Here is a 26,262-nt window from a genome sequence, read left to right as displayed (position 1 = left end):
CACTGAGAAAACTGCTGGAAATTATATAGTGCAATTGAACACAAGAAAAAGATGTAGAGAAGAACATATATTTTAAAATGAACATACTTCCAAATAAAAAACATAATGATACCGTGGGGGTCAAATGTCTTAAATTCTCCGACCATGAACACTACTCAGGGTAGACACACCTTTTTCTGTGTGCACATTCAATTATCAATTATTATGATGCTATAAGATAAATGTAATTATTTGGATTAAATGGATATGTAATAAAATTACGTTTTGGTTTAGGAGAAAGCTTCTTTGGGACTAAATACCCTTTTGAGATATAATGTAAAGTGCTTATAAACCTCTTGCGTAAGCAAGTAACTAAAGATGATTGAACGCACACACACAAACACATACACACACACACACACACACACACACACACACACACACACACAGCTCATTGATGTGGAAGTAGAGGCAGGCCTATACAGAGGAAGAAGTCACAAGGTCAGTGTCATTCCAAATGAACAGTCAGCACCACAGAGGACACACAGAACTCAATGACAGGAAAGACATTTTTTCTCTTATCCATTGCCCACTGCCCCTGTTTCCTCTGTTGACCTGTCAAGCAACAAAAGTTGACCAAAATAAATGCTTGGTACAAATTTAATCGTGCTTAATAGATGTTATATGTGAAGCAGGAAATAAAATGGTTGGTATTGAAATGGAATTCACTTTGCATTGCTTTCACAATCTTATCTAATGAGCACCTCCTTGCTAAAAATCTTGATCTCAGCATCTCATCAATACTCTCTTAATATGATCGATCAGCGTAAACAGATTAACTGAGCTTGTGAAATGCAGACATTCCCTGCTTATCTTTCTGAGTCTGTATCCAAGTCTGTTGCTAAAGATCCGCTTATCAAACATAGTCTTTAAGTAGCTTTATTCCTCTGTAAAACTTCTTATAAACATACCATTTTTGGGGCAGGGGTAGTGCGAATTAATCGCTTTCAGTCGGGTAATGGCTAGAAAAAAAAATCTACAAAGCTACACTATATGGATTAAATTATTGGGACACCTGACCTTTCATGTCATACAGAATGTGGTTCATCTCCAAACTGTTACCACAAAGCTGGAGGTGCACAATTGCATCGGATGTCTTTGGATGCGGTATAATAAAATGCTGCATTCACTTGAACTTGAAAAACCCAAACCTTTTTTCAGCATAGCACTGCTCCTGTGCAGCTCCTTAAAGATATGGTTTACATGGTTTGAGAGGAAGATCTTGAGCAGCCTGCTGTAGAGCTCTGATCTCAACCCTACTGAACCCTTTGCGATGAATTGGAACACTGATTGCACCCCAGGCCTCCTCACCCTACATCAGTACCTGACTTAACTAACACCCTTGTGTCTGATGAACACAAATATCCTCAAGCACACTACAAAATCTAGTGGAACATCTTCCCAGAATAGTGGAGGGAATTATAGGAATAAATGTGGAATGCGAGTTTCAAAAAGCACATACCATTCTTATGACCAGGTGTCTGCAAACTTTTGGCAATATAGTGAATGTAACCCTGTTTACTGACAAAAATTATATAAATAATATGACACATTTAAAATCCAATTATTAACAATTAAACATAAATTCATGAATGTACATACAGTACTACAGTGTTCTCATGATAGACACATCAGTAAAAAAAAGTGTTCCAGCAGACAGAAAATGAAGAAATGGATTAATATTCTCCCCAAGGCTGTTGTTGTTTTCCTTCAGATACTCCTGTTAGGGGTCACCACCACAGATCATTGGTCCGTATTTTTGATTCTGCACCAGTTTTATGCTTTATAGTCTTCATGATGCAACAGATACTGAGAGGTTACTCGCTTGTGCTACATCCACCCCCCCACCCATCACCCCTCCTCCCCTCCTCCTCCTCCTAGACTCTGGCAGGGGTGGCTCACTGTCCAGGAATTGAGCAAGGGCTCCTTTGCCTCTAGAATACCAGAAAACTATTTTCTTTTTCTTTATGTAGGCTGTATAAATTAAGAACTCTAAAAGGTTCTTTGATTTGACCTAAGAATTGTTACAAAAAAACCTTAAATAATCTGTAACAAACCCTGCAAGAGAGTGCTCTAAAGATCTGACTATAAGGCCTGGTGAGCTTCTGAGATCTCACTGTGATAGCTCTAATCATGAAGCGGGACATAAAGATTCACCAAGAAAAAGAGCTTATAGTATGATAATAATGATGTTGCTATGAAATCTTTTAATAGAACCTACAGTTGGATCGCTGTTTTAAACCTGCAATGGTAGGTAACAGTTTGGGTTTTAAGTTTTGAATGATTTAAGGATCTTGTCTTCAGCACTGGGGATCCACTCCTCTGCACAGTTCTCTTCAGCTAATGAACAAATAATTCATGAGCTGGATCAGGTTGGCTGAGAGTTACATTATGAGGCTGCATTGCAAATGAGGGTTATCCCTCAAGATGCTCTGACTTTAAATAAGGGTTTGATTTGAACTGAGCTGAATCTACACTGATGTGTGTGTGAAAGAATATGTGAAAGTAGCTAGGCCACAACACTTTTTAATACTCTTAAGGGTTTCTTTATATATACTATATATAATGTATATTTAAACGTAACACTGGTGAATCTGCTACAGGCTACACTTCTTTATACATCTTATTATTTTATTACAAAGGCCTTCTTCCATACACCTCCTAATATTGTCCCAAGCAAGAGAAGGGCATTTCTGTCTATTTTCTGTTATTTCAAATATTATTTTATGTCTCAGCTGCTAAAAGTCAACATGACAGTACATCCAGCGCTAAATATATGGGTAATTATAAAATAAACCTTTCAAGAACCCTTAAAAAACTATTATAGCGGACTTACTCTCCCTCTGTAAAAGGTAAGAGAAATTAAACACAAGAGGTCATGTCCAGTCCAGCATCAGCCTGCACCGGTTGTTGTGGCTTTTAAATTAGCAAAGCCCTAAAGCTGGTGCTATAGGCCGATCACTTTGACACGGCACATAATTAAAGCAAACCACAAGCCGTGCTGCAGAATTCCCCTGGGTGTGTTTGACAGAAAAATGATTGCCCTGACTTAGAACCAAGAATAGAAGAACTTCACATACAGGCCCAGCCCTAAGAGCTACAGCAGCTCGATTTTCAATCGGCAGATATAAAATCGCTCTTTCAGCATCCCAATCGTTTAAGTAGGCTACATCATATAACTGCTTAGGTTCGATATCATTAGGAGTTTTTTTTTTTTGTCTAAGCCTGTTTGTAATACAGCTTCCTGTGTGCAAGAGCTAATGGTAAGGCATGAGCAGGAACAAAGCATGCCTTGAAGGGGTTGCTAATAGCAACATGCGAGAGGAAAAGCTGCTGTATAGAGACTGCACCTCAGATGTTCTGCTCAGAGCTTACTACTACACACACTACTCTGAGTTCAGGCAAAACACTGCTATAACATTTAAAAAGATTACACATATTGGTAAAGTATGAAGAGTGGCCAACGATAATTCTGCAATATGTTGCACTCCTTTGAGAATTTTGCAAAACTGATTTGGAATTAGGTTTATTGTGTAACTTCACTTAAAGGAATTAAAGTTTAGCAGGTGTATCAGTTTATTTGTGCCCAGTGTATGTGACTGTGTATTGCCTTTCAAATACATGCATGTAAAGTAGGTGAAAATGTACAGTGCAAAAATAAAAAGGACCATAATTAAATATTAATAACAGATAAGAGAAAAGCAAGTAGGTGTGGCAGAGAAACCCAAATTGTTACAATAAGAGTATGTGAGTTGCACAGCAACACGTGAACTAGGAAGCGACCCAAACTATGGCGACCAAAACAAATCGCGGTGTTGAGTGTTTACTTACAGAAGCATGCTCTTACCGAATCTTAAAACATGTGGCATGCCGCGAGAGTATCCCACACACAACACGAGCAGCAGTAGGATCTTGACAGATCGCCTGAATCTCGCATGAGTTATCAGCGGGGAGGTAATCTTCATGATGCCTGCAATGTACAGCGTTTTAATTCCTTTGGATTTTGCAAAAACTCCCCGCAAAATGTTGTTGTTGTTAGTTGTCTCGAAGGGGTGCAGCGCGCAGAAATCACGGCATGGTCACTGAGGAGTCGCGCGCTCGCGTCCCGCGTCCGTTTCAAGGAAAAGCGCCGCGTGTCCTTCCTTCTCACTGCACCAAGGAGCAGGCTTCCGACTCGGCGAGCGGCGGGCCATCCATGTCAGGCGCCACAAATCCGGCCGAAATCCATGCACGAGCCGCCTGAAAGAGGAGACAAAAAAGAAACTGGGAGATCCACCAACCAGGAGTCGCGCTACGTTCAGCGCGGATCGCGGGAGGTGAGAGCTTTGTGCTGGAGTCTCCGTTCGCCTAATGCGGGCGCTGTGCTGCACTGCTGCGCACCTTCTGACGTCGAGCCGAGATCAGCGGCGGCATGAGAGACACAGCGGGATACAGCGGGCATGTTTAACTGCCGCCGATCACCACACATTGATCCACCTCCATATATCAGACTCAAACACGGCTCTTTTCTGCCGCGTCGCCTGCCACCAAACCTTCTCGATAATCTCCCAAAATGTTCTCATCAGTTGTGGCCACCAAATCAAAGCTATTAAACTCGATCTGTGGATTTTTGGGACTATGGGCTGAGTTTTGTATCAGGGATGTTGTGCGCTTGCTCTGGAGATTTTGAGCTTTCAGCGATACACAGAACGCGCGCTGTTCAGGGACAAAAATACCTCTGTCTATGAAATTAATAGCTTTTATTAATGATTAGCTTTTATTAATGATTGATTGTGCACTTTTTTCCCACATTTGTGCTTTATTTGTCAAAGAGTGAGAGTAAGTTGGTATTACTTGTGACCGGATCATGAGTATCTTTATACTGTAAAATATATTGTTCAACATTTCTAATTAGCTATTTGAACTATTTAATTAATTTAAAATCTGTTATAAGAATGAACAGCAGATTACTTAATGTATCCAAAAATCTTATTGTCGCCCCAAATAAACTCCTTTAAAGGCAGTAGGGATTTCAGGACCATGGAGAGCGATATGTAGGCCTAAAGGAAGGCGAACTGGATTATAAAAATGGACACCAGTTAGATACAAATTCGACATAAAAAAAAAAAAAAAACAATAAAACACTGCAAATCTAAACTGTAATCAATTATAAGGCTATTTCATGAACATAGTTCAAATATAGTGCTTTGTAACCCAGGCCACTTTCTGTGCGTGTCAGGAGCACAGATATGACAGATAGGATTTCTCAGCTGTCACTTCATGGTCGATGTTGTTCTGCTTGCAGTGGGATCCAGTGAATAACCCTAACATATGATTTGTATTAACCAGAAGTCTGAATCTGCACTGTTATCAATAACCTATATTCCTGGCTGCTCCTGTATGGTATTTGGTCTGCTTTCTGCAAACCAAGGCATTTCACACTACCTGAGACATTGCACCTATATATATATATATATATATATATATATATATATATATATATATATATATATATATATATATATATAAACTCCACAGCTCAAAAGCTTGTTATCAGTAGCAGTGGGACATGCAGCATTTACCAGCCTCTCATTTACATTCACTTGATCGTATAAAACATCCCAATAGGTAAGTTATATTTCTCCACTAATAAACTTTTTTGAGTGCTCAGAAGTGGGCTTTAAAAATCAAAACATCCCAAGAGAGCGACGATTTTCCTCAAAGTCGCCAGAGGGGAAATCACAGCACTGCCTAATTCAGCTTTTTCTTCTTCTTCTTCTTCTTCTTCTTCTTTAACGGAGGCAGTGAGAGCAGAGACGGAGCGCGCTCGCACTGCATGAATTAGATACGCGTTTTTCAGGGGGTTTACACAAGCACACAACTCTTATCCTATAATAGCTACCTGGCTCTCATCAAACCATGCTCCGATTGTTCCAATTAAAACCACACGATTTGAGTTTCATTTCTGGAAAACAAGCTTTACGATTAGTTTGGACCTCGTCGCCAATGCCACATTCTCTTTTTTAGCAACTTTATCCAAATGGTGAGCTTTTAAAAGCAAACTATCTGAAAATGCACGTCTACTTTTAATGGATTATACACAGCATATATGTGGATCATCTATCAGAGGCGTCTGTGTGCCGACACTCTGCAGGCTTTCGTAGGTTTTTCAATGATCACCTCTCATAATGTCAACGCAAATGCTGTGTTTTTTTGAAGGGGTGGGGGGAATGGGGCATCACCAAGTCGAGGTCACGCAACACTGGTTATTAAGCATCAATCATAACCGTCCGAGAGGTTGAACACGTCATCGTTTGGAGCAAATTGTCCAATCTAGTTCAGAAGTTCAAATCTAATCCAAATGTCATTTTCGTTTATATATATATATATATATATATATATATATATATATATATATATATATATATATATATAAACCGCACAATGAGTCACAAGTTACCCGATCGCAGAGGCGTCATTCACATTATTGCATTTCAATGCATTTTTTCTTTTACTAGTTCCTCGATAAAACTGTCCACGCGTGCGAATAGTTTAAAGGAAAGAATCAGGGACACTTACCTGGTCTGGCAGAGGCTTGGCGAGCTGGAGAGCAGTCACACAGCCGGAGGAAGTAGTTGAGCTGTTCCGCTGAAGCGGAGAGGAAAGCGCGCGCTCAGGCTGCTCTCTCCTCTCCGCGTGCGGCCCGTGGACAAGCCACGCCCCCTGTCGGCCAAAGCGCTCGCTGCTTAAAGACACGCGGAGAGCAGCCGGGCTGCGACGCATTCTCAAGGTTTCTCACTAAGCAAACAGCAGAATTAATGCACAATCTTTCCCCCTACACGTCATTTTAGATGATCAATTTTAAAGTGAAATGACGGATTTTCTTGTAGGTATAAGGCGTGGGTTTTTTTGTAATACTGATCTGTATTTCTACATGAATTTAATAGTCTAATATCTATTTCTAAGTGGAGACTGAACTGGTATGATCTGGGATTTATAGGGTAGCAGGAAGCTGCTTGTTTAATTTCATTTGTTTTTTGGGTGAGACATACATTTCTATCTATTTCGATCTATTTTTTTCTTCCGCACCAAGAAATAGCACCTTAACAACATTACTGTATTCGATTAATTGCTGCTTTACAGTTTGTAATGCTCTGGTGAAAACACAGATATTTATAGTTTATTATGTCACATTGTAAAGAAGAGTGGTGCCTTAGGTAACTTTACTGCTTCAAATCTCAGGTTTCTAGCTGTGTGTTCTTACTACACGTCATCCTTGTGTCCACATGAGTTTACTTAGGGTTCTCTGGTTTCCTCCCAGCTCCAAAAACATACCAGAAGACAAACTCTCTACTATTGTGTATATCTGTGTGTGGTATACAGAGTGTATTTTCCCCCTCAAGCCCCAGATCTGCCGTATCATGACCCTGACTAGGATAAAGTGGTTATGGACTATAAATAAACAATTAAAGCATATCTGCCAAGAGACTTGAAGGACTCTCTGTACCCCAGAAGACTCAAAAGAGGAGTAGCAGTGTCTTGATGTGTCCCGGGTTGGCGAAGGCACACTAATGTACCAGCTAATTAGGTCACTTTGAGCTCAATGCATGCTGTCTACGAATTTGTTGCATGGTGCAAAATGAATGGCCATATAAATTCAGTACTGTACTGACTTAATAGTTGCTTTATAACTCCAAATGTTCCAAATAATTCCAATCTTCACAGCTATGATTATAAATTATCACAGGCTATTTATTAAGTCTCTGTGTATTGCACAAGGATAATAAACCTCTCAGAGATCAGATTTATTTCTGTCCTGTGCAATTCATACACTGTAGCCACGCCCCGAAGAGGAGAAAAAAAGATCATTAAGCATACAGTGCATATCAGATGTCCATGTGTATAGTTATGCTAATAGACCGATTCATATGGTGGTACGCTTTCTTTTGCTTCTTTCATGTTCTTTCTTTTATTTAAGTAAAGTGATCCCAATGTTCTCAAATAGCTAAAATAAAAGTCTGCAAAAAAAAAAGAAAGCGTAAAAGAAAGAGATAGATAGAAAGAGGAGAGAGAAAAAGAAAAATGGTGGGAGGCACTCTCTTTGCCTCTTTCGTCTCTTTAATTACAACCAGTCTTCCATATCGGAGAGGAAATTAATTATTCACCTAATCTGCCGGAGGAAGTAATACCCAACCTGCAAAACATACACACACACACACACACACACACACACACACACACACACACATACACACAGTGCAACAAACACCAGCGCATGAATGAAACTATAAGCAAGTTCCTCACCACCTGCTTACACAGCAGCCATCCAGAGCTGTAAAGTCAGCCAGATTAACCCTGAAAGAGATTAAGCGGCATACAAAACAGGCCTAAGTGCAACATTTTAATACATGAATGATGTTTGGGGAAAGGCAGGTCTATGGGAATAGCTGTTTGTTATACTGCTTCAGCTTTGTTAACATATTCCACAGTGGTTGCCAACGATAACATTTTCTTGGTAATTAAAGAATGATAAGATGTCAGACTTTTGCCCTGTGATGAACTGGTGTCCTATGTGGGGTAAATTCTCACACCTTGTGCCCATTTTTTCCAGCTCTGGAATACTAATACCTTTTGCAGAATGAAGCTGAAAAAAATGATAAATGAATGTCATGTTTTTTATCACTTTCTAATTACATTTAATGCTGTGGAATATCCACAAGACAAATTAGTTCCTGTTATCACTTATATTAAAGCAACTAAAAACTGTCATCAGCTTCTTTTCACCTGCTTGTCATTTAACCAAAGAACCTAAATGCACAACGTCTCTTTATCCTAAAGACTCTGCTTGTGGTGGCATGCTTCCCGAAAGCTATAATGCACTGACAATGGAGACTCCATGACCAATGAACTTGTATGTTCTGGATGAGGTACATATTCTTAATTTATCTACACTTTAGCCTTACCATTCATTTTGCATCTTGTGATAAGACCTCTATATTTATCCACTTAAAGTATTCCTGGAACAGCGAATTGTTATGCACAGTGCTTGTACAATGGTTTTGATCTATTTCCCCTCTTTTCTCAGCTTCACAAAGGTTTGATTTTTCTCATAGTCAGCTCTCTGATCTTTATGTTGGTTTATCCTTAAAAAAAAACAAATACAGTCTTCACAGATGAAACCCAATGCTCAACCCAAAATGAAACAGACAAATACACACTATCTGGCATAAGATTATAACATTATAACATTGACAAACACTTATTATCTCTTCATCATGGCACCTGTTAGTGGGTGGGATATATTATGCAGCAAGGGAACATTTTGTCCTGAAAGTTAATGTTAACTAGCGTAAGGATTTAAGCGAGTTTGAAAAGAGCCAAATTGTGATATCTAGATAACTGGATCAGAGCATCTCCAAAACTGCAGCACTTGTGGGATGTTCCCGGTCTGCAGTGGTCAGTGTTTATCAAAATGTGGTCCAAGGAAGGAACAGTGGTGAACTGGCGATAGGGTCATGGGCTCATTGATGCATGTGGAGAGCAATTGCTGGCCCGTGTGGTCCGATCCAACTAACAAGCTCCTGTAGCTCACATTGCTACAGTTAATGCTCCACAGGTCAGAACTGTTTTGGCAGCAAAAGGGGAACTAACACAATATTAGGCAAGTGATCATAATGTTATGCCTGACTGATGGCCATAAAGTAATGCCTGGTCAGTGTATATTCTTCTTCAACAAACAATCAGATATGTTCAAATTTTTGATCTTGAAACCGCATCTTAAAAAAATTAGTTGGTTCAAACAAAAGATACCATGCCATTGTTAAACACTTCTTGAAGTAAAATTGTAAGAATTCTGATCTATCTTCTTATATTCATATTTTGATCGCAAACACAAATGTAGTAAATGTATAGCAAGAACAAAAGAATTAGACTGGCTCTTCTAAAACTTTCGGGGGTGATTAAATCTTGTGCTCGTGGCAGTTATTTAAACAACAACCATTAAAACCTTTCAGCTGCTTTTGATGTGGTTTGGCTTTAATAAAATCTTTTGACAGCAGACTCTTCTGTTAGGTTTCTAATGAGGCCTGGGTGCTCACCAGTGGCTCACATGAGGACAGAGGTGGAGAAACCTACAGTCTTGATCAGCTCTCGCTTTCATAGCCTGTCATGCCTCTTACTGGAATGTGTCTCCTTAACGTTACTGTGGAAATGCTCAAGCACTGTGGGTGAAAGACAGATTTTTAGACATTGTCTTGAATACACACCTAGCACATCTACATACAAACACAAACAGAGTGTAATACTCGATGGATAGCAAGACATAAAATACAAACTATAGCATGGATACAATGTTCTATGATTAGTAAACCAAAAATGACACCAATGACTTTTAACTATACAAAATAGTAGAACTGCTGCACAGGAAATGTTCTACAATGTTCTTCAAAAAAATCACAAAATATCCCACTGGTGTATTTATCATTGTATTTTCCGACTTATCATGATTCTTTCGTTCATCCTGCCTTCATCTGTTTTAGACAGAGGCATCATCATGCATTCAATAATGGCTACACACTGATGCACATCATTAATAGTTATCAGTCCTGCATTCACAGCTCTGCAGCACTGGACTCTGTTTTCAGGACAGAGGTAAATGGCTTAGCACCTGCTCATCTCTAATTCAAGCTTAAAATAAATAATTGCTTCCGCCATTAATGATGTAAAGTAGAAGTTAATGCTCAATTTGTTTTTCATAATTGGGCTCAACCACAATTAGTGGAACACCAGATTAGTTTTCCTTATTTAGTTTTCCATATTTGATTTGAAATGTATTTCTCTTTAGTACAACAACTCAAATGTAATGCAATAAACTTGCACTCGGTTACTACACTTTGTGTTTTAACTTTTCTATCGCTGCACAGTGATTAATAGCAAGTTCACAATATTCACAATGTCAAGTTCACAATGCATATTTATTTTATTATTTACATTTAGGCCAGCATGGTAGTTTTGCCACTGCACAGCTCCAGGATTACTGAGCTCAAATTGACGTCTGCAGGTTGCCCTCTACATCTCCATGGTTTCCTTTGTGTTGTCCAGTTTTCTCCCATTTTTAAAAAATAATGCAAGACTGTAAATGTTTAGAGTTGTATTATGAATTGTCATTCCATTCAGTGTATAATCATGACTCATACTCAATGTTACTGAAAAGGCTTTGGATGTATAGTGGCACTGACCAAGTGAACGGTCTCTCATGATTAATGGGTACATTCTAAAATAGGTGAACAAAAAAATAAATAAATAAACCCTGTGAAATATACATTTCTCTTCTAAAAAGGCTGTTTTTAGTTGAGAAATAGAGAGAATAACAAGAAGAGGAAGAAGTTAAGAAGCAGAAAAAGCACTCTTCTTAGTTGTGCACTCTGTCTTCCCACCTCCAAATAAATGTATCAAATTGGCAGGGAGGAAAATATATATGTTGTCTGTTGATTGTAGATGTGAAGCAGCTGCCTTAAGGGCTTTGGTTTATCTAATTCCAGCTCCACAGTATTCTCTATTCCAACTTAATCACCAGAGCAAAACCTGAAGCCCTTGTAAGACTAAACACAGCAAACCATTGCTTTCAGTGAACTACTAAACACAAAGTATAGTTTTCAATTGAATTTGAAAGGCCATAACTAGGACAAAGGTGGTATGTGTTCTTTGTTAGAGTCACAGAACAAGCGTGTCACTTATTTCACATACAGACCACGTCTGATGAACTGTAATGTTTGTGAATGTGAAATAAATTCCTTAGATTCGTTGTACCTACAGACGATGGGAATATGTTAGCAAATATGTCAATATAAGCAACTGAGAAAATGTTCAGTGTGTAAAAGTATACGTGTAGATTATTAAAAAAAGTGCGTGACTAAAAATCATGCAGTTTAATATGACAAGAAGCTAATACATGTTTGGATTATAATGTCACTCTCTTTTTACTTCAGTGGAGTCTATCTGAACAGTGTAACTGCTCCTAATAAGAAGTATAGCCATGTTTGACATCAGTCATCTACTATCCTTACTTTTTGAATTTGCTGCAGGGTCCAGAGCATTATCCCAAGGAGAGTGTATTTGTGTGTATAGGAAAAAAGAAAAACAAGACATTAAGGGAAAAGAGATGGAAAATTTGTAGCACTTACTATTTTCCATTTACTTTTTTCCACCCCCACCTCACCCCTCAATAAAGCAAAATTAAAGGTTTCTTCAGAGTCTATAATTAGTCGACCCTGACACTAATTGGAAATGCTCTGTGTGCAGTGCCACTTCATATGAAAGCAGATGGAATATCCTCTTTTGTTCTCTTCCTCTTCACTGGAGGTGTCTATAGTAGACTGGTTAAGAGGCACAGCAAGAGAGATCAAGATGCAGGACTCACATAAAGAGAAATCTGAAACATTCTGAATATGGGTCCTGTTCATCACGAGCACTGTGCAGCATTATGCAGTCAGGACCACACACAGAATGTCCGAAAGAAATGATCCGTTACAAAAGATAGACCTCTGGACATGGATGAAAATTTCCTCATTGCCTAAATGTCCAAATAATATAAGTCATTGGCGTGTGAGTAAACAAGCCCCAGGCCCATGGATTGGCATCTTAATCCAAATTCATTCGATTTCCACATGAGTCACAAGCTTCATTAAATCATATTGTCGAGTGATGTGGCACAACCTTTAGAAAAATGTCAGAGAATAACACTCCAAGAAAGAATCTTCATTAAATTAAGTTTGACAATAACCTCTTTGGCTTCTTTCACATAGTTGGACAGTGGATGGTGCAAAAAATTATAACAGAGGAGTGGAAAAATCTTAAACACAGAATTTAATGTAGCTTGGGTCTCTGTTATGTGTTGACGCAATATCAGCTTTCAATGATCAGGTTTTCAGATTTCATCATACGACATGATTGAAAAAACTATGAAACTCACATCTGTACCTCAGACAAGAAGAAAATGACACTGAGAAACTCTGAGAGATTCTTTGATCAAGAATATAAGAGATAGGCATGGAGTAAAATGTTGAACCAGACCAAATTGCCAGTAGGTAAGAGGGTGCAGGAGGCATCAGAATGAGAGCCAAAGTGCATTTAGCTACAACACCAAAAAAGACTGAGTGGATAGGAGAGCAATGGGAAAGGGATTAAAAAGCTATCGATCTAGCACTGCAATCATGCCCTCACATTATATGAGCCTGTGTTTAATTCAGGTTTACACTGAGAAGAGATTGAGGTAAAGAGGGTGCACTTGGGAATTGAGGTGTAGAAAGAGATAGAAAAGAGCAGCGCTGTCCTGACGAATTGCCTCCTGCATCTAGAGTCCATACTATCAGATCTACTTTTCAAACTTAAAATGTCCCAACACACACACACACACACACACACACACACACACACACACACACACACACATGTATATATACTCTCATTCTCACTCTCTCTCTCTCAGTGCAGACTCTTCACTCCAACAGCCTCACCAACAAGCAGTATACTATTCTCATGAAGGGGCCATGGGCTCATTGCCAGAGACACAGGGGAAAATATAAAAATTGGTGGGGAAAAAAACTCTGAAATGATTATTTGTCTGTGTACTGAAAGTGAAGATCACTTTGAGCTTATATGCTTTCAGATATGCTTTCAGCTCGGGCAGCAGCAGCCATCACTGTGAGCTGGCTGCACTGACAGAAGTGAGCTTTGTTCTTGAAGAGAGCTAATTTTGATGCACTGTTCTGTGGTCACTGTGATTCTGTTCTGTACTCATATCTGTCTCTAACAATACCCTCTGTCTTTTGTTCACTGTTCTCTTTTCCTCTGTGCATCCGCTGATCAGAGACACACCATCCTTTTCATTACTGAAATACTCTCCACTTACTTCAAAACAACACTCATGTGCTATCTTGTTGTAGCCTTCTTGTAATGGCTATTTACCATACTGTATGTATAATGATAAGTCTTAAATACACTCTGTTGCATAATTGTTTCCCCCTTAATTAGATAAATCCAGTACCAGATGTGTAGGATATATCAAAACCATGACTACAGTGCAACTACATTGAGATCACAGTGCAAAAATCACAGACATTAGTCGGTGTAAAAAGCCTAGGATGACTGGGCAAAAAAAAAAATACTACAAAAGAAGCAGAAAAATGTTAGAAGTGGCTAGGACCTAAGCCAGGATGTCTTTAGCCTTAAAGCTAGAACTGTGTATAATGCATTGCTTTTAAATTAGGTTAGTTTATCTATAGAAAATGGCCAAAATCAGTATAATAAAATATATCACTTGATAGACACGAGCCGACGAGTATATACACATCATAAATCATTTTGTATACAGTAACCAGTAAGTGCATAACTCATTAAGAAGACAAAAACCCATCAGCAGACCAGAAAACTCCACTGTAAGCCTAAAATCACCACAGCAAATTAGAACAAAAATCCAACAGCAGGCACAAAGAAACAACAACAAATGAAAAACATTACTGGAAACCTTAATCACAACAGAAAAACAGAAAAGCCAAAGTAAACACAAAAACAAACAACAACAACAACAACAACCGAAAAAAAACCATGAAAACCAAAAACACATAAAACACTGCAAATCCAAAAACATAACACCCAAAAAAAACACGATAGAAAATCCACATCAAACCAAAAAAGCACATCAGTAAAGACGTATATGGACAGTTATAAAAGAAGGGGATGCTACACAGTGATAAACATGGTCCTATCGAAATCTTTCTTTGAGACATTTTGTGTCAATTACATTTAAAATAAGCTTTCTATTTCCTTTCTGTTTTTATTTACATTTTACATACCGTAAGACTATAAAGACTATAAAGCGCACCCATATATAAGCCGCACCCACTGAATTTGACAAAGATTTTTATTTTGAACATAAATAAGCCTACACTGAAACTAATGAACTTTACACAGGCTTTAACGAAAGACAGTGTCTGTTACTCTGTGTAACGGGTGAAATATGTTGTGGCTCCTTTAAGAGCAGAGTGGCATTTTGGGAATAGCCTGCCACTGCATTTTTCGGTATTACTGCATGTGTGCAAGACCGAGGAATATGTCCTTATTATTTTCTGATGCTCATTTCTAAGTTTCTTTGACTAACCCGTAATGCTGTTGCCAAGAAAAATAAAAAAGCAGGAGTTTTGGAAACCTGTCTGTGCTTATATGATTACTTTTGCAACTGGAGTTTTAGTGAGCTCTCCCTTCATCCAGACTCAACACATTACAACAGCTTGTATCTAAACAGTAGCCGACCAAGAAAGTCATTGTTCACTGTCTTCCTCCTTCCTTTCACAACTATTTCTCTCAGGAGTTTTTCTTTTGGCATGGACGTGCGCTTAAAAAAAAACATTTTTTCTCCTGATGCCGTGCAGCTCAGAACACAAGTGAGGTGCGTTTTTTCGTTTCCATTCGGAAATTTCATTGGTCTAATGTTATGGGGCTCAGTTTTTTGGCTTGAAGTTTGTGAAACCGGGAAAACCCAGGAAAAATTCATAAATAAGCCACTTCGTTGTTTAAGCCGCGGGGTTCAAAACATGGGAAAAAAGTAGCGGCTTATAGTCCGAAAAATACGGTAATTCTTTTCTGGAATTGGGGTTGTAACTGGCTACAATGATGACATTTATTTGATTCTATTTTAAATATGTTTGTACAGCATTATTATGAATATGAACATGTTGAATGCTAATTCGAAGAAAGTGGGTTATTTATGTAATACAATAATATCATAAATTTACATTAAATATGAGCTAAATAACAGACTGAAAGAAAGGCAACAACTGCAGTGTGCTGCTTGACACCTGTAACATTATGTGACTAGTTCAATATTGACAATGCTGTTCTGTGTTTTGGAATGAGCAAAAGAAGATGGTTATGACATAATCAATAATGTTGCTTCAACCTTCAAAAGGTGCACAGTCATTAAACTAAAAATGATCTGAAAAATCTACTCATATGTAAACAGCCATCAATTAGAAATATAAATAAACAGGAAATTCCTAAGATGAAGTGAAGTAGCAAATACAGGTCCTACACAGTCCCTAATTCTGTATCTACAGTACATATCAGTCTACAGCATCATCAGGATCCAGCATTTGGCCTTTGTTCAAAAGACATAACTGTGAAAATGGAGTGAGGAAAATAATCTCACTCACCAAGCATTAGTCAAGTCAAAGTAGTGACCCTGAAAAAGGCTGATGCAGGAGAGGTCCAGATTGAAATTCCCCCCACATCTTCTCTCTCTCTAGCACCTTGGCCAGCCGCCCCTGACAGATATTGTACAGGCAAGAGAACCGTAAATTGCTTCACTTTACTCTGCCTAAAACATTTATGACAGTGGAATCAGTCATTTACAGTCCAGTATTGTTTTAAACTGATTTATATTTTCAGAGGCAAAATGAATTGTGTGTGTTGGGGGGAGCTTTGGACTTCAGTATTAAAGAGATCAGAGCTACAGATACAAAATGCAGCTGATTTCTTTGACAAAAAATAGCAGATGAGTAAAACAAATTAATTTGAGAGATTTGTGCATATTATTAATCTTCTTTCCATTAGATATTGAATGACAGTGTAGTAAAGCATGAGATGTAATTTGCCAGGGTTATGCTTGGTTATGCCAAAACTTAGCAGGCCTGATCATCAATTTCTACTTCCTACGCAAAGAAAATCGCAGGACTGTGATTTTGTAAGAAAATTTGAAAAAGCATTATATAAAAGCATAAGCATATTATTGGGCATATAGCATTTACTTAGTAGCGCTCAAATTAGTGCATTATGAATTTATATATACAGTCTATTATGGTATAAGGATATGACAGTTAAAATGCACTAATCCTGATCTAGCATCTATGCCCTGGCATATTTAATATATTTACCTCATAGACATGCAGCAGTGAACGGACTAATAGTTTGATTAGGAAATTCAGGAAACCAAATTTAGTTGTTTGCACTTGCAATGCTTAAAAAGAATAAAATAAAGCACCGCAGTAGTCTTGCTCGAAATTAGTTCATTTTATTTTATTGTTTTAAAAAATGTTGGATCAAAATTTTTTGAAAATCATGGCATATTTATGTATATCTGAAATAAATTTTGTAACTGAAAAAGGAAATCCACAGTGTATAATTAAAACTAAATCTGGTTTCAAATGGGCACAAAGGAAGAAAGAGGCAATAGGAAGTGTCAGGTTAAATGCTAATTACTTGTGGATACATCATCGTTTTCAGTATCACTATCATACATATTATTTATATTTATCTATTTGAAATGCAATCTTTTTAACATAATTTCTGTTCTTCAGTGGATTGAGCACTTTACATTTAGTTTGTCTTTAAATTTATTTCCCTGTGTTCTCAACTTTGTGTGACTGATGCCACCCCATTTTTTCACAGGGTTTCATTCAGCTACATTCAGCTACAGTTCTGTTTGATATGTTCCTTCAACTTATTTGAATACTCTGTCGGGACACAGTGCTTCAATTTTCATACAGCCATTTAAATTTTTTAGTTCATTTTAGTTCCAGGAAAAAAGAAACATAGCTAATGTAACATTTAACATACTGTAGACAGTTTATAAATTGAACATATAATTTGAGAAATTTGTCTAACATACAAAAGAGTTAAGTGACAGTGTTTTCAGAAACTGCAAATAATGTTGTGCTAACCTATAAAACTGTAAAAGATTTTAAAGCTTAACTTTTTTACCATGAAAACTCTAAGGTGCAGTAAACAGTATGGTAGTATAAACTGCCGACAACACTCCTTTTCTTTCCTCCACTTCTTGGAGTTTACGGTGTTTGTCATGATGACTTGCTTAGTGTGAGAGAGAGAGCTCATTTGTAGTTAGTCTCAGCTCTCCATCTCTCAAGCCCGAGTTGATGGAGTGATTCTTACCTGTGATGTGCTTGAGAAAGCTTTTGTGCCGCACTGATGGATGGGGTTTCTCGGTGCAATGGGGTCTGGCCGTTTGGAGGCCTTAAATCAATCTGCTCATTTGTGTCTCCATCGGGTTGATCATCGAAAAGTGCGGTTGTGAGGCTGGAGAATGACGCTCCTCCATGCTGGGCAGTACATTTTCATTAAAATGTCCACTATATCTTGTCTAAGCGTCAAGCTCTCTGTTGCTGCTACATCTGTTAAAATAATCCTCCTCGTGCTTGTAAAACTCACTGTGCTAAATCACTATATTAGTACTTCAAATGACTTGAAAGAGAGCTGTCAAAATGTTTGAAACTCATGCAGCAAAAGGAAATACCAGTGGTGAGCTGTCAGGGCCAGCAAGACCTTCTCTGCTGGCCTAAACACTATCAGAATCACTCACTTACATTTTACTATATTGTTCCCATGCAAAATGTCCAATTGCCTATTCTCTTCATTTTAAAGCTTTTCTCTTGGTTGCGCTGCTTCAAATAGTGTCTGTTTATGCTAGAGTTTTAATCCAATCATATTTCAGCCATCATGTGTTGCCAGGGATAAAGAAATCTGCCTTGTCCGGGTACTCTAGCTTCAAATACATGACAATTAAACTGCTGCTTTAATCAAGGCGATATTGTGTTGGTGACACCGGGACCCACCTTGCAGGCCTACAATATCGTAGGCATTTTTACATCCCCTGATTGGATGGTCTGAGCGTTTACTAATCAGAGCTCACAACCTGCATCTGTCACAAACTACACAAAGTAAAATATATTTGTGTAGATTTTATAGCTGTTTTTTTTTCACTCTACAATGGCTAACAGAGAAGAAATTGATTTGGTAGTAGATACACTTACTTAAAAGACCATTTTCAAGATTGACTTTGCAAAAAAAGCTGGACATCATGAGGAAAGGTGGGCAAAAAAAACACAGTTCAAAACGACAGCACTGAAGACTAAGGGGTTAAGATTTTACATTTACATTTTATATCATACTTATGTGTTTTCTTTCCTGTAGAATTTGTACTAAAACACAGTTTGCCTTAATTTCAAATCACCAGAAAAACCAGAAATGCACATAGTTTCCGCAGTCAGAGAGCATAAAAGGTACTTAAGAAATGCATGGAAACCCCCAGAGTGGACTGTATTTTGTTATTTTATGAGGTCAATATTGATCTTTCTGCTAAAGACGATGTATGTGGGTGGTGCAGCTGTGGCTGCAGTGAAAAGAGACTTGTTGAATTATGTTCATTGAGTTTCATGTTTTAGAAAAGGCAATTCATTCACGCTGAATGAGATACCTGTCTGCAATGAAGCACTCTGTTATCCTGCGTTTACGTATTATATTAATGGTTGCTAAAACTGTGTCATCAAAATAATGGTATTAAGAGCTATGGTGTGAAATGTATGGCCTGCCACCAGGAAATACCTTTGCCAAGAATATAGAGATTTGTATTTTGTTGTTATAATACAGGCTAATTGACAAAGTGATTAATTTTTTTATGGCAGTTGAGTGTCTTAATGTACTCTTTAATGTACTTACAAATCTGGCAAAATATTTAATTGAGAACAGGATAGTTGTTGCAAAGAAAAGGACATGAAAAGGCCCTTTTAAAGCCGAGAAGCCAATTGAAAAAGTCTGAGTTAGTACTGAACACATGGCAGCAGTATGTTATTAGGTATAAACTATAGTATAAGGACCCACTTTGTTCCATGTGTAAATTTTTGCATTCATTTTTATCAGGGGTTGCATTATTATTTGCCAAATGATCAAATGTTACAGTAGCCTAGAAATTGACTAATTTTATAATAGATTATAATATGGTTTATGAGCACAAAGCTATGTTAAACAGGCAATACTTGATTTTACTCATCAATCTATGAAAAAGTCTGACTTCAAGAAATAACGACTGGACTAGCTTCATTACTGAAACCCCAGCTCAGTGTTAAATAAAAACTGTATGGAAATAAATAACAAACTAGCACAATGCTAATCAGCAATATTTCCAATATTTCAGCATTTATGTTATCTTTGGAGTCTGAAAAAGTACTTGAGAGCTAGTTATCTTGCCTTTGTCAAAAGTTTTGACTTTACTGAATGTTGCTCTGGGGATTTTTATTTTTAAGTAATTTGTCTGGTTCTAGACTTTAGATTTGTTAAAACTACATGTTAACTGAAACAAAATGAGCTGATATTTTACTGGTTGCATGGTTTCCGTTTGTCGTTTATGATGAGTGTTGCTGCATTAGCTCCATGATCAGCAGATGGTGCCTGTCAAACTGGTTTGCAGTATTTTGGATTACAGTTTGCTAGGATCTGAACTGCTGATTTCCTGACAGCAGAAAAGAATTTGATTAAAGAGGATTTAAAGTTTTCTCTCCCAATAGAGTGTAAAGAAAATGATAAAATGCCTTCTGAATAAATTATGTTCCAGATAAGATTTTATTTACTTTTTGATAATTGGTTTAGTATTTTTTTTATGTGGGCCTAGTACACGTCAGACACGTATATTGATACATATTCTACTGTATATCATTTTAAGTATAATTACACATGCTTGTATCAAAAGAAACATATAGTTCTTGATAAGTATTGTATGTCTCTCAAGGTTTGCATTAGTAAAATTGCCTAAACATATTTGCCAATACAATTGAGTGAGATCCTGTTGGAGGCAAGAGACTGTTCTTAAATTCCAACATGTACTGTAATGCTTTCAAAATATAAAGCAGATGACAACTATAGCAGATACACTAATTTCATCATCTGAGGCTTGAATACCTTGGACCATTTTAGGAACATGTCTGATTAATCTGTGCATTGATAAAAAAAAAAAGAATGTTTGGAAGTGTAGAACTGAATCACAGTTTGCAGTCACAGACCAAACTACTGTTTCACCCTAAAGGGCAGTGAGGCAGCCGGGTTAATCCACACCACTACAAGTGCTATTAAATGTCTTTATAATTTATCAACATCCTATTTTGTCTCTTAGACATTCTGTCCTTAGCTACATAAGTGATAGCTTCCAACTCGGTTACTCCATCCTCGTCTGTTGTAGTGTGCAGTGAGTTTGTCGGTGTGTAGGTGTTGCATCCATGCGCGTCAAATGAGAATTGTTTGGCATGCACATATAGATTATGTAATAGGCATACCTGTAAGTACATATAGTATTCCACATGGCAGTAGTCAAGGTTGAAATGAATACACGCAAATGCAAGTTTAAGTAGTGAGAAAAACAAGACAGGATTGTCAGTGATTAAAGAAATCCATTATTTCCCCCATATTGATTATTTCAAAATGTTTTATTTCTCTTATAACACAATGTTAAGAAATGCAGATAATAACTAGCAAAAAAAATTGCCAAAAATCACACCTGCACAATACCTGCTGTGTGATCAATTAATTTTAGAATTCGTAGGGTCAAGCAATTAATTTTCATTAATCAATCACATTTAAGTCTTGAACAGTATGCAGATTGAAGAGTTGAACAGTTACACCCAAAAACACATACAGGTTTATTTTTTGTTTAAACTGCTTAATCCCCCATTAGATCCAACTCCCAGACCCCTCCAGTGTCATGCACTTTCCCATTCTTTTCCTTTCGCAGTTTGGATGCTTTCTAATTGCCTGCACCTGTTGGTAATTCTCTCACTTATCTCTGAATAAAAATATCTCAGGGTTTATCACAGCTGTTTGCACCCCCTTTGTTTATTTCTCCCATTTATAATACTTGTGCTTGTTTTTCTGGATTATAAGTGTGTCTTTCCTCTTTTTTTGTTCCATTGGTAATTTTTGTTTAGAATTTTTTATCCGCTTTTGGATACTCCTTTACCCTCTGTTTTGGACCATTTCTTTGTTTGAATAAGCCGTCTCTGGCTTTTATCATCAGGTCATCATTGTTAAGTTTGGTCAAGCCTGACAGTTTTGCTCAGAATTGAGGTCCTTCTTGATGTATCGTGATAAATTCCGCAGGAAGGACTCATGGAGAGGGGAAATCATGCGGAATTACACTGTGCTAGAGTGATCTATCTCATCTGTCACTGCTGGGTGGCCATTAAAACCTGACTTCTTAGAAAGGTGAGCTTTCATTCTCATTCCATTTGCTGGAGCCCTTTTAGACTATCAGCATATTGGCGTAATTATCCTCTGGAAGGGGTGAAAAGCATCAACTCACTTGGTTTATTTTCAGACCAGATTGAACCTATCCCACACTGACCTCCATTCATATAACTTTATCCTGGGAACTGTGATTCATTCTGACAGATGAGTACATTAACCGAAAAAAATACATGTACAAACAACAGCCATACCTCCAGGTCCTAATATGTGCCAGAAAGCAGTCGCAGCTGTTACGGAAGCTGCTAACGACAGTCAATGCATGTTGTACTTCGCTAGTTAGCACTAAATGAACCTTGATTGAATTTTAGTCTTTCATGCTAATCCTTACACTAATCACTAATCCTAGCTATAACTTCCCCTTCTAAGGCTTGTGATATATATATATATATATATATATATATATATATATATATATATATATATATATATATATATATATATATATATAAAGATGTATTCAGTTGTGGCTGCTATACAGGATAAGGCTTTTTTCCACTGAGCACACTTCAAAACATGAATAATTAGGATAGGTATCTAGAGCTGCAGAAATGGCAGCATGAGGCATTCTGGAAGAACATTAGCAGGGTGTACAGACACAAACAAATGACCCCTTTGCCTGCAGCAGTCAGCAAGAGTTTTTTTTTTATTATTATTCTGCCTGAGAGGAACAAATGTTGCTCTATCAGGGACTGTGTGGCATTACTCTGTGGCAGACTCGAATATGTGCTCTGTACATATTAATGTGCAACGTGTGCATAGTGTTGGTAATGTGTTCCACTAGAGAGTGTGTTTTTTTTATTGTTTATCATTTGTTTGTTTGTATAGAATAATCACAAGTGCAGCAAGTTAAAAGTAATACTCCCAAATGGAATATCTGATCATCTGCTTTCAACGTGTAACTCTGTTACTTGCAACCTAAGAATTTTGTCTTACCAATAACAAACCAATTAGTTTGTGTTTAGTACATGAAAAACGAAAATTACAAGTATACAACATTAAAAAGGTAAAATGATGCGACCTGAGCGTTATAAGAAAATATGATAAATGACATTGTAATTGATACCACACTGACAGCTTTTGACAGATATATTACAGATTTAAGGTTTTATACTTTACTGGAATTAAAAAAGAAATAAAAATTTTGTTCAGAATTCATAAGTCATAAAAGAAGCTATAAACACTCTAAAATTATCTTTACCTATTCTTTAACTTAATCATTTGATGTAAGTCATGTAGATTTTTGTGAAGTGTTGGATTTAGCTGAGCTTCATTCATGTTAAAACAATTAATATATAAATATATATATAAATAAAGTCATATAAAACTTTCTTTGTTCATTTGAGCAGAATTGAAATTAAAATATGTTTTAATAACCAGCAAATCCATTTATGCAAACTTTGATCTTATGCCAAATCATTCAACCTAGATGCCTTTTTTACTTGTTCAGTTCAGTTTTATTTCTAAAGTGCTTTTAACAATGGACATTGTCCTAAAGCAGCTTTACAGTGATAGAAGTTATATATATCTTATGTATCTATTCTGTACACTAATAATGCATGTCGTTCTCTTAATCCCTCCTATCGACCTACATGAATCCCGCAAAACATACATTTAAATGAGAAAGGAGATGATTTTTTTTTTTTAAAAAGCCTTTAGTTGTTATACTTTACAATTCTGCAAATACATTTCAGAATATTGTGCAATTCACTGTTTGGTTCAGGAATAATTAAGCCTATACAGGGAGTGCAGAATTATTAGGCAAGTTGTATTTTTGAGGATTAATTTTATTTGAGGATTTAATTTGAACAACAACCATGTTCTCAATGAACACAAAAAACTCATTAATATCAAAGCTGAATATTTTTGGAAGTAGTTTTTAGTTTTAGCTATTTTAGGGGATATCTGTGTGTGCAGGTGACTATTACTGTGCATAATTATTAGGCAACTTAACAAAAAACAAATTCATACCCATTTCAATTATTTATTTTTACCAGTGAAACCAATATAACATCTCAACATTCACAAATATACATTTCTGACATTCAAAAACCAAACAAAAACAAATCAGTGACCAATATAGCCACCTTTCTTTGCAAGGACACTCAAAAGCCTGCCATCCATGGATTCTGTCAGTGTTTTGATCTGTTCACCATCAACATTGCGTGCAGCAGCAACCACAGCCTCCCAGACACTGTTCAGAGAGGTGTACTGTTTTCCTCCTTGTAAATCGCACATTTGATGATGGACCACAGGTTCTCAATGGGGTTCAGATCAGGTGAACAAGGAGGCCATATCATTAGATTTTCTTCTTTTATACCCTTTCTTGCCAGCCACGCTGTGGAGTACTTGGACGGTGTGATGGAGCATTGTCCTGCATGAAAATCATGTTTTTCTTGAAGGATGCAGACTTCTTCCTGTACCACTGCTTGAAGAAGGTGTCTTCCAGAAACTGGCAGTAGGACTGGGAGTTCAGCTTGACTCCATCCTCAACCCAAAAGGCCCCACAAGCTCATCTTTGATGATACCAGCCCAAACCAGTACTCCACCTCCACCTTGCTGGCGCCTGAGTCGGACTGGAGCTCTCTGCCCTTTACCAATCCAGCCACGGGCCCATCCATCTGGCCCATCAAGACTCACTCTCATTTCATCAGTCCATAAAACCTTAGAAAAATCAGTCTTGAGATATTTCTTGGCCCAGTCTTGACGCTTTCAGCTTGTGTGTCTTGTTCAGTGGTGGTCGACTTTCTGCCTTTCTTACCTTGGCCATGTCTCTGAGTATTGCACACCTTGTGCTTTTGGGCACCCAGTGATGTTGCAGCTCTGAAATATGGCCAAACTGGTGGCAAGTGGCATCTTGGCAGCTGCACGCTTGACTTTTCTCAGTTCACGGGCAGTTATTTTGCGCCTTGGTTTTTCCACACGCTTCTTGCGACCCTGTCGACTATTTTGAATGAAACGCTTGATTGTTCGATGATCACGCTTCAGAAGCTTGGCTATTTTAAGACTGCTGCATCCCTCTGCAATATATCTCACTATTTTTAACTTTTCTGAGCCTGTCAAGTCCTTCTTTTGACCCATTTTGCCAAAGGAAAGGAAGTTGCCTAATAATTATGCACACCTGATATAGGGTGTTGATGTCATTAGACCACACCCCTTCTCATTACAGAGATGCACATCACCTAATATGCTTAATTGGTAGTAGGCTTTCCAGCCTATACAGCTTGGAGTAAGACAACATGCATAACGAGGATGATGTGGTCAAAATACTCATTTGCCTAATAATTCTGCACTCCCTGTATTGTTCAGCTTCACATGCACCCGCACCTCCAAGTTCAGCATTGTTACAACATCTTTATTAGAATGATGAGGCAAATGAAGATATTGATCACAGTGCTGCATTTACAAAATGAGACAACAAAAGGTCTGAATAAACAGATGGAGGAGGACGAGCAGGGAGTAATTTAGGGCCGGCTTGATGGGAACCATGTCAGCACATTTCAAGAGGCCAACACTATTATCTATGTCCTCAGATAAGTGCTTGCAGAGACCAGAATCAACATAATATGCTACAGCAAGTATACATCTACAGTCACGAATACTGCATGACTAACACCTAAGGGCTGTGTATGAGTTATACAGTAGGTATCAGTTGATGTTGACTAAAGTGAATTTTTTGCTAATGTTATTGAAGTTTACATGTTTTGTGAATTATGGTCAGTTAAGTAAATGAGGCTGGTGTACAAAGCTGGAGGGAGAATTTACACTGTCTAGAAACAGGGCAAAGAAAAGAAAAGAACAGGTCAAAATTTCTCTTTATAAGGTTTATTGCTTTTCTCCAGCTAGTGCCTAGTGTTTTACTGAGGTAATGACCATCTCCCTTGTGAGAGAAGTCTGGCTGTACAGCAGGCTCTCAGAGACTTATTTTGACTAACAATGTGTCTGCTGCTTTTTTCACTGCCATGTTCCCGGTGTGTGCAATGAAAAAAGTTTTAAGAAAAGAAGGCGGCACACTATGTGTGCATTATCATCTAAAAATATACACAATTATTTTTATTTTATGCATTTTCTTCAATGCAGAGAGTGATTATTTATATCAGACATGGACTCATTTTCTAGTAATATATTGGCCATAATTTATTTAGCAACCATACAGATGTACTTATA

General features: G+C 37.6%; 2 protein-coding genes across 4 annotated transcripts in view; one reads left to right on the top strand and one right to left on the bottom strand.

Moving 5' to 3' along the window:
- The window catches only part of grik2 (glutamate receptor, ionotropic, kainate 2), a 132,082-nt gene extending 125,338 nt beyond the window's left edge, over nt 1-6,744 (bottom strand). For 2 of the 3 annotated variants that reach the window (XM_046847150.1, XM_046847152.1), the window contains exons 1-2: nt 6,598-6,744; nt 3,887-4,278 (exon numbers count right to left, since the gene is read on the bottom strand). In XM_046847150.1, coding sequence (XP_046703106.1) covers nt 3,887-4,004 — 118 coding nt within the window. In that variant the 5' untranslated portion in view covers nt 4,005-4,278; nt 6,598-6,744. Of the gene's footprint in view, nt 1-3,886; nt 4,629-6,597 lie in introns of those variants that run through there. The other variant, XM_046847151.1, reaches the window with a different exon arrangement.
- A 14,952-nt stretch (nt 6,745-21,696) lies between these two features.
- The window catches only part of ascc3 (activating signal cointegrator 1 complex subunit 3), a 159,938-nt gene continuing 155,372 nt past the window's right edge, over nt 21,697-26,262 (top strand). Inside the window, exon 1 of the mRNA XM_046847275.1 lies at nt 21,697-22,056. The gene's annotated coding sequence lies outside the window, so the exon portion shown is untranslated. The remainder of the gene's footprint in view (nt 22,057-26,262) is intronic.

Source organism: Silurus meridionalis, chromosome 4 (assembly GCF_014805685.1).
Source record: "Silurus meridionalis isolate SWU-2019-XX chromosome 4, ASM1480568v1, whole genome shotgun sequence".
NCBI classification, from domain to species: domain Eukaryota; kingdom Metazoa; phylum Chordata; class Actinopteri; order Siluriformes; family Siluridae; genus Silurus; species Silurus meridionalis.
This window is presented reverse-complemented; position numbering and strand designations above follow the sequence as displayed.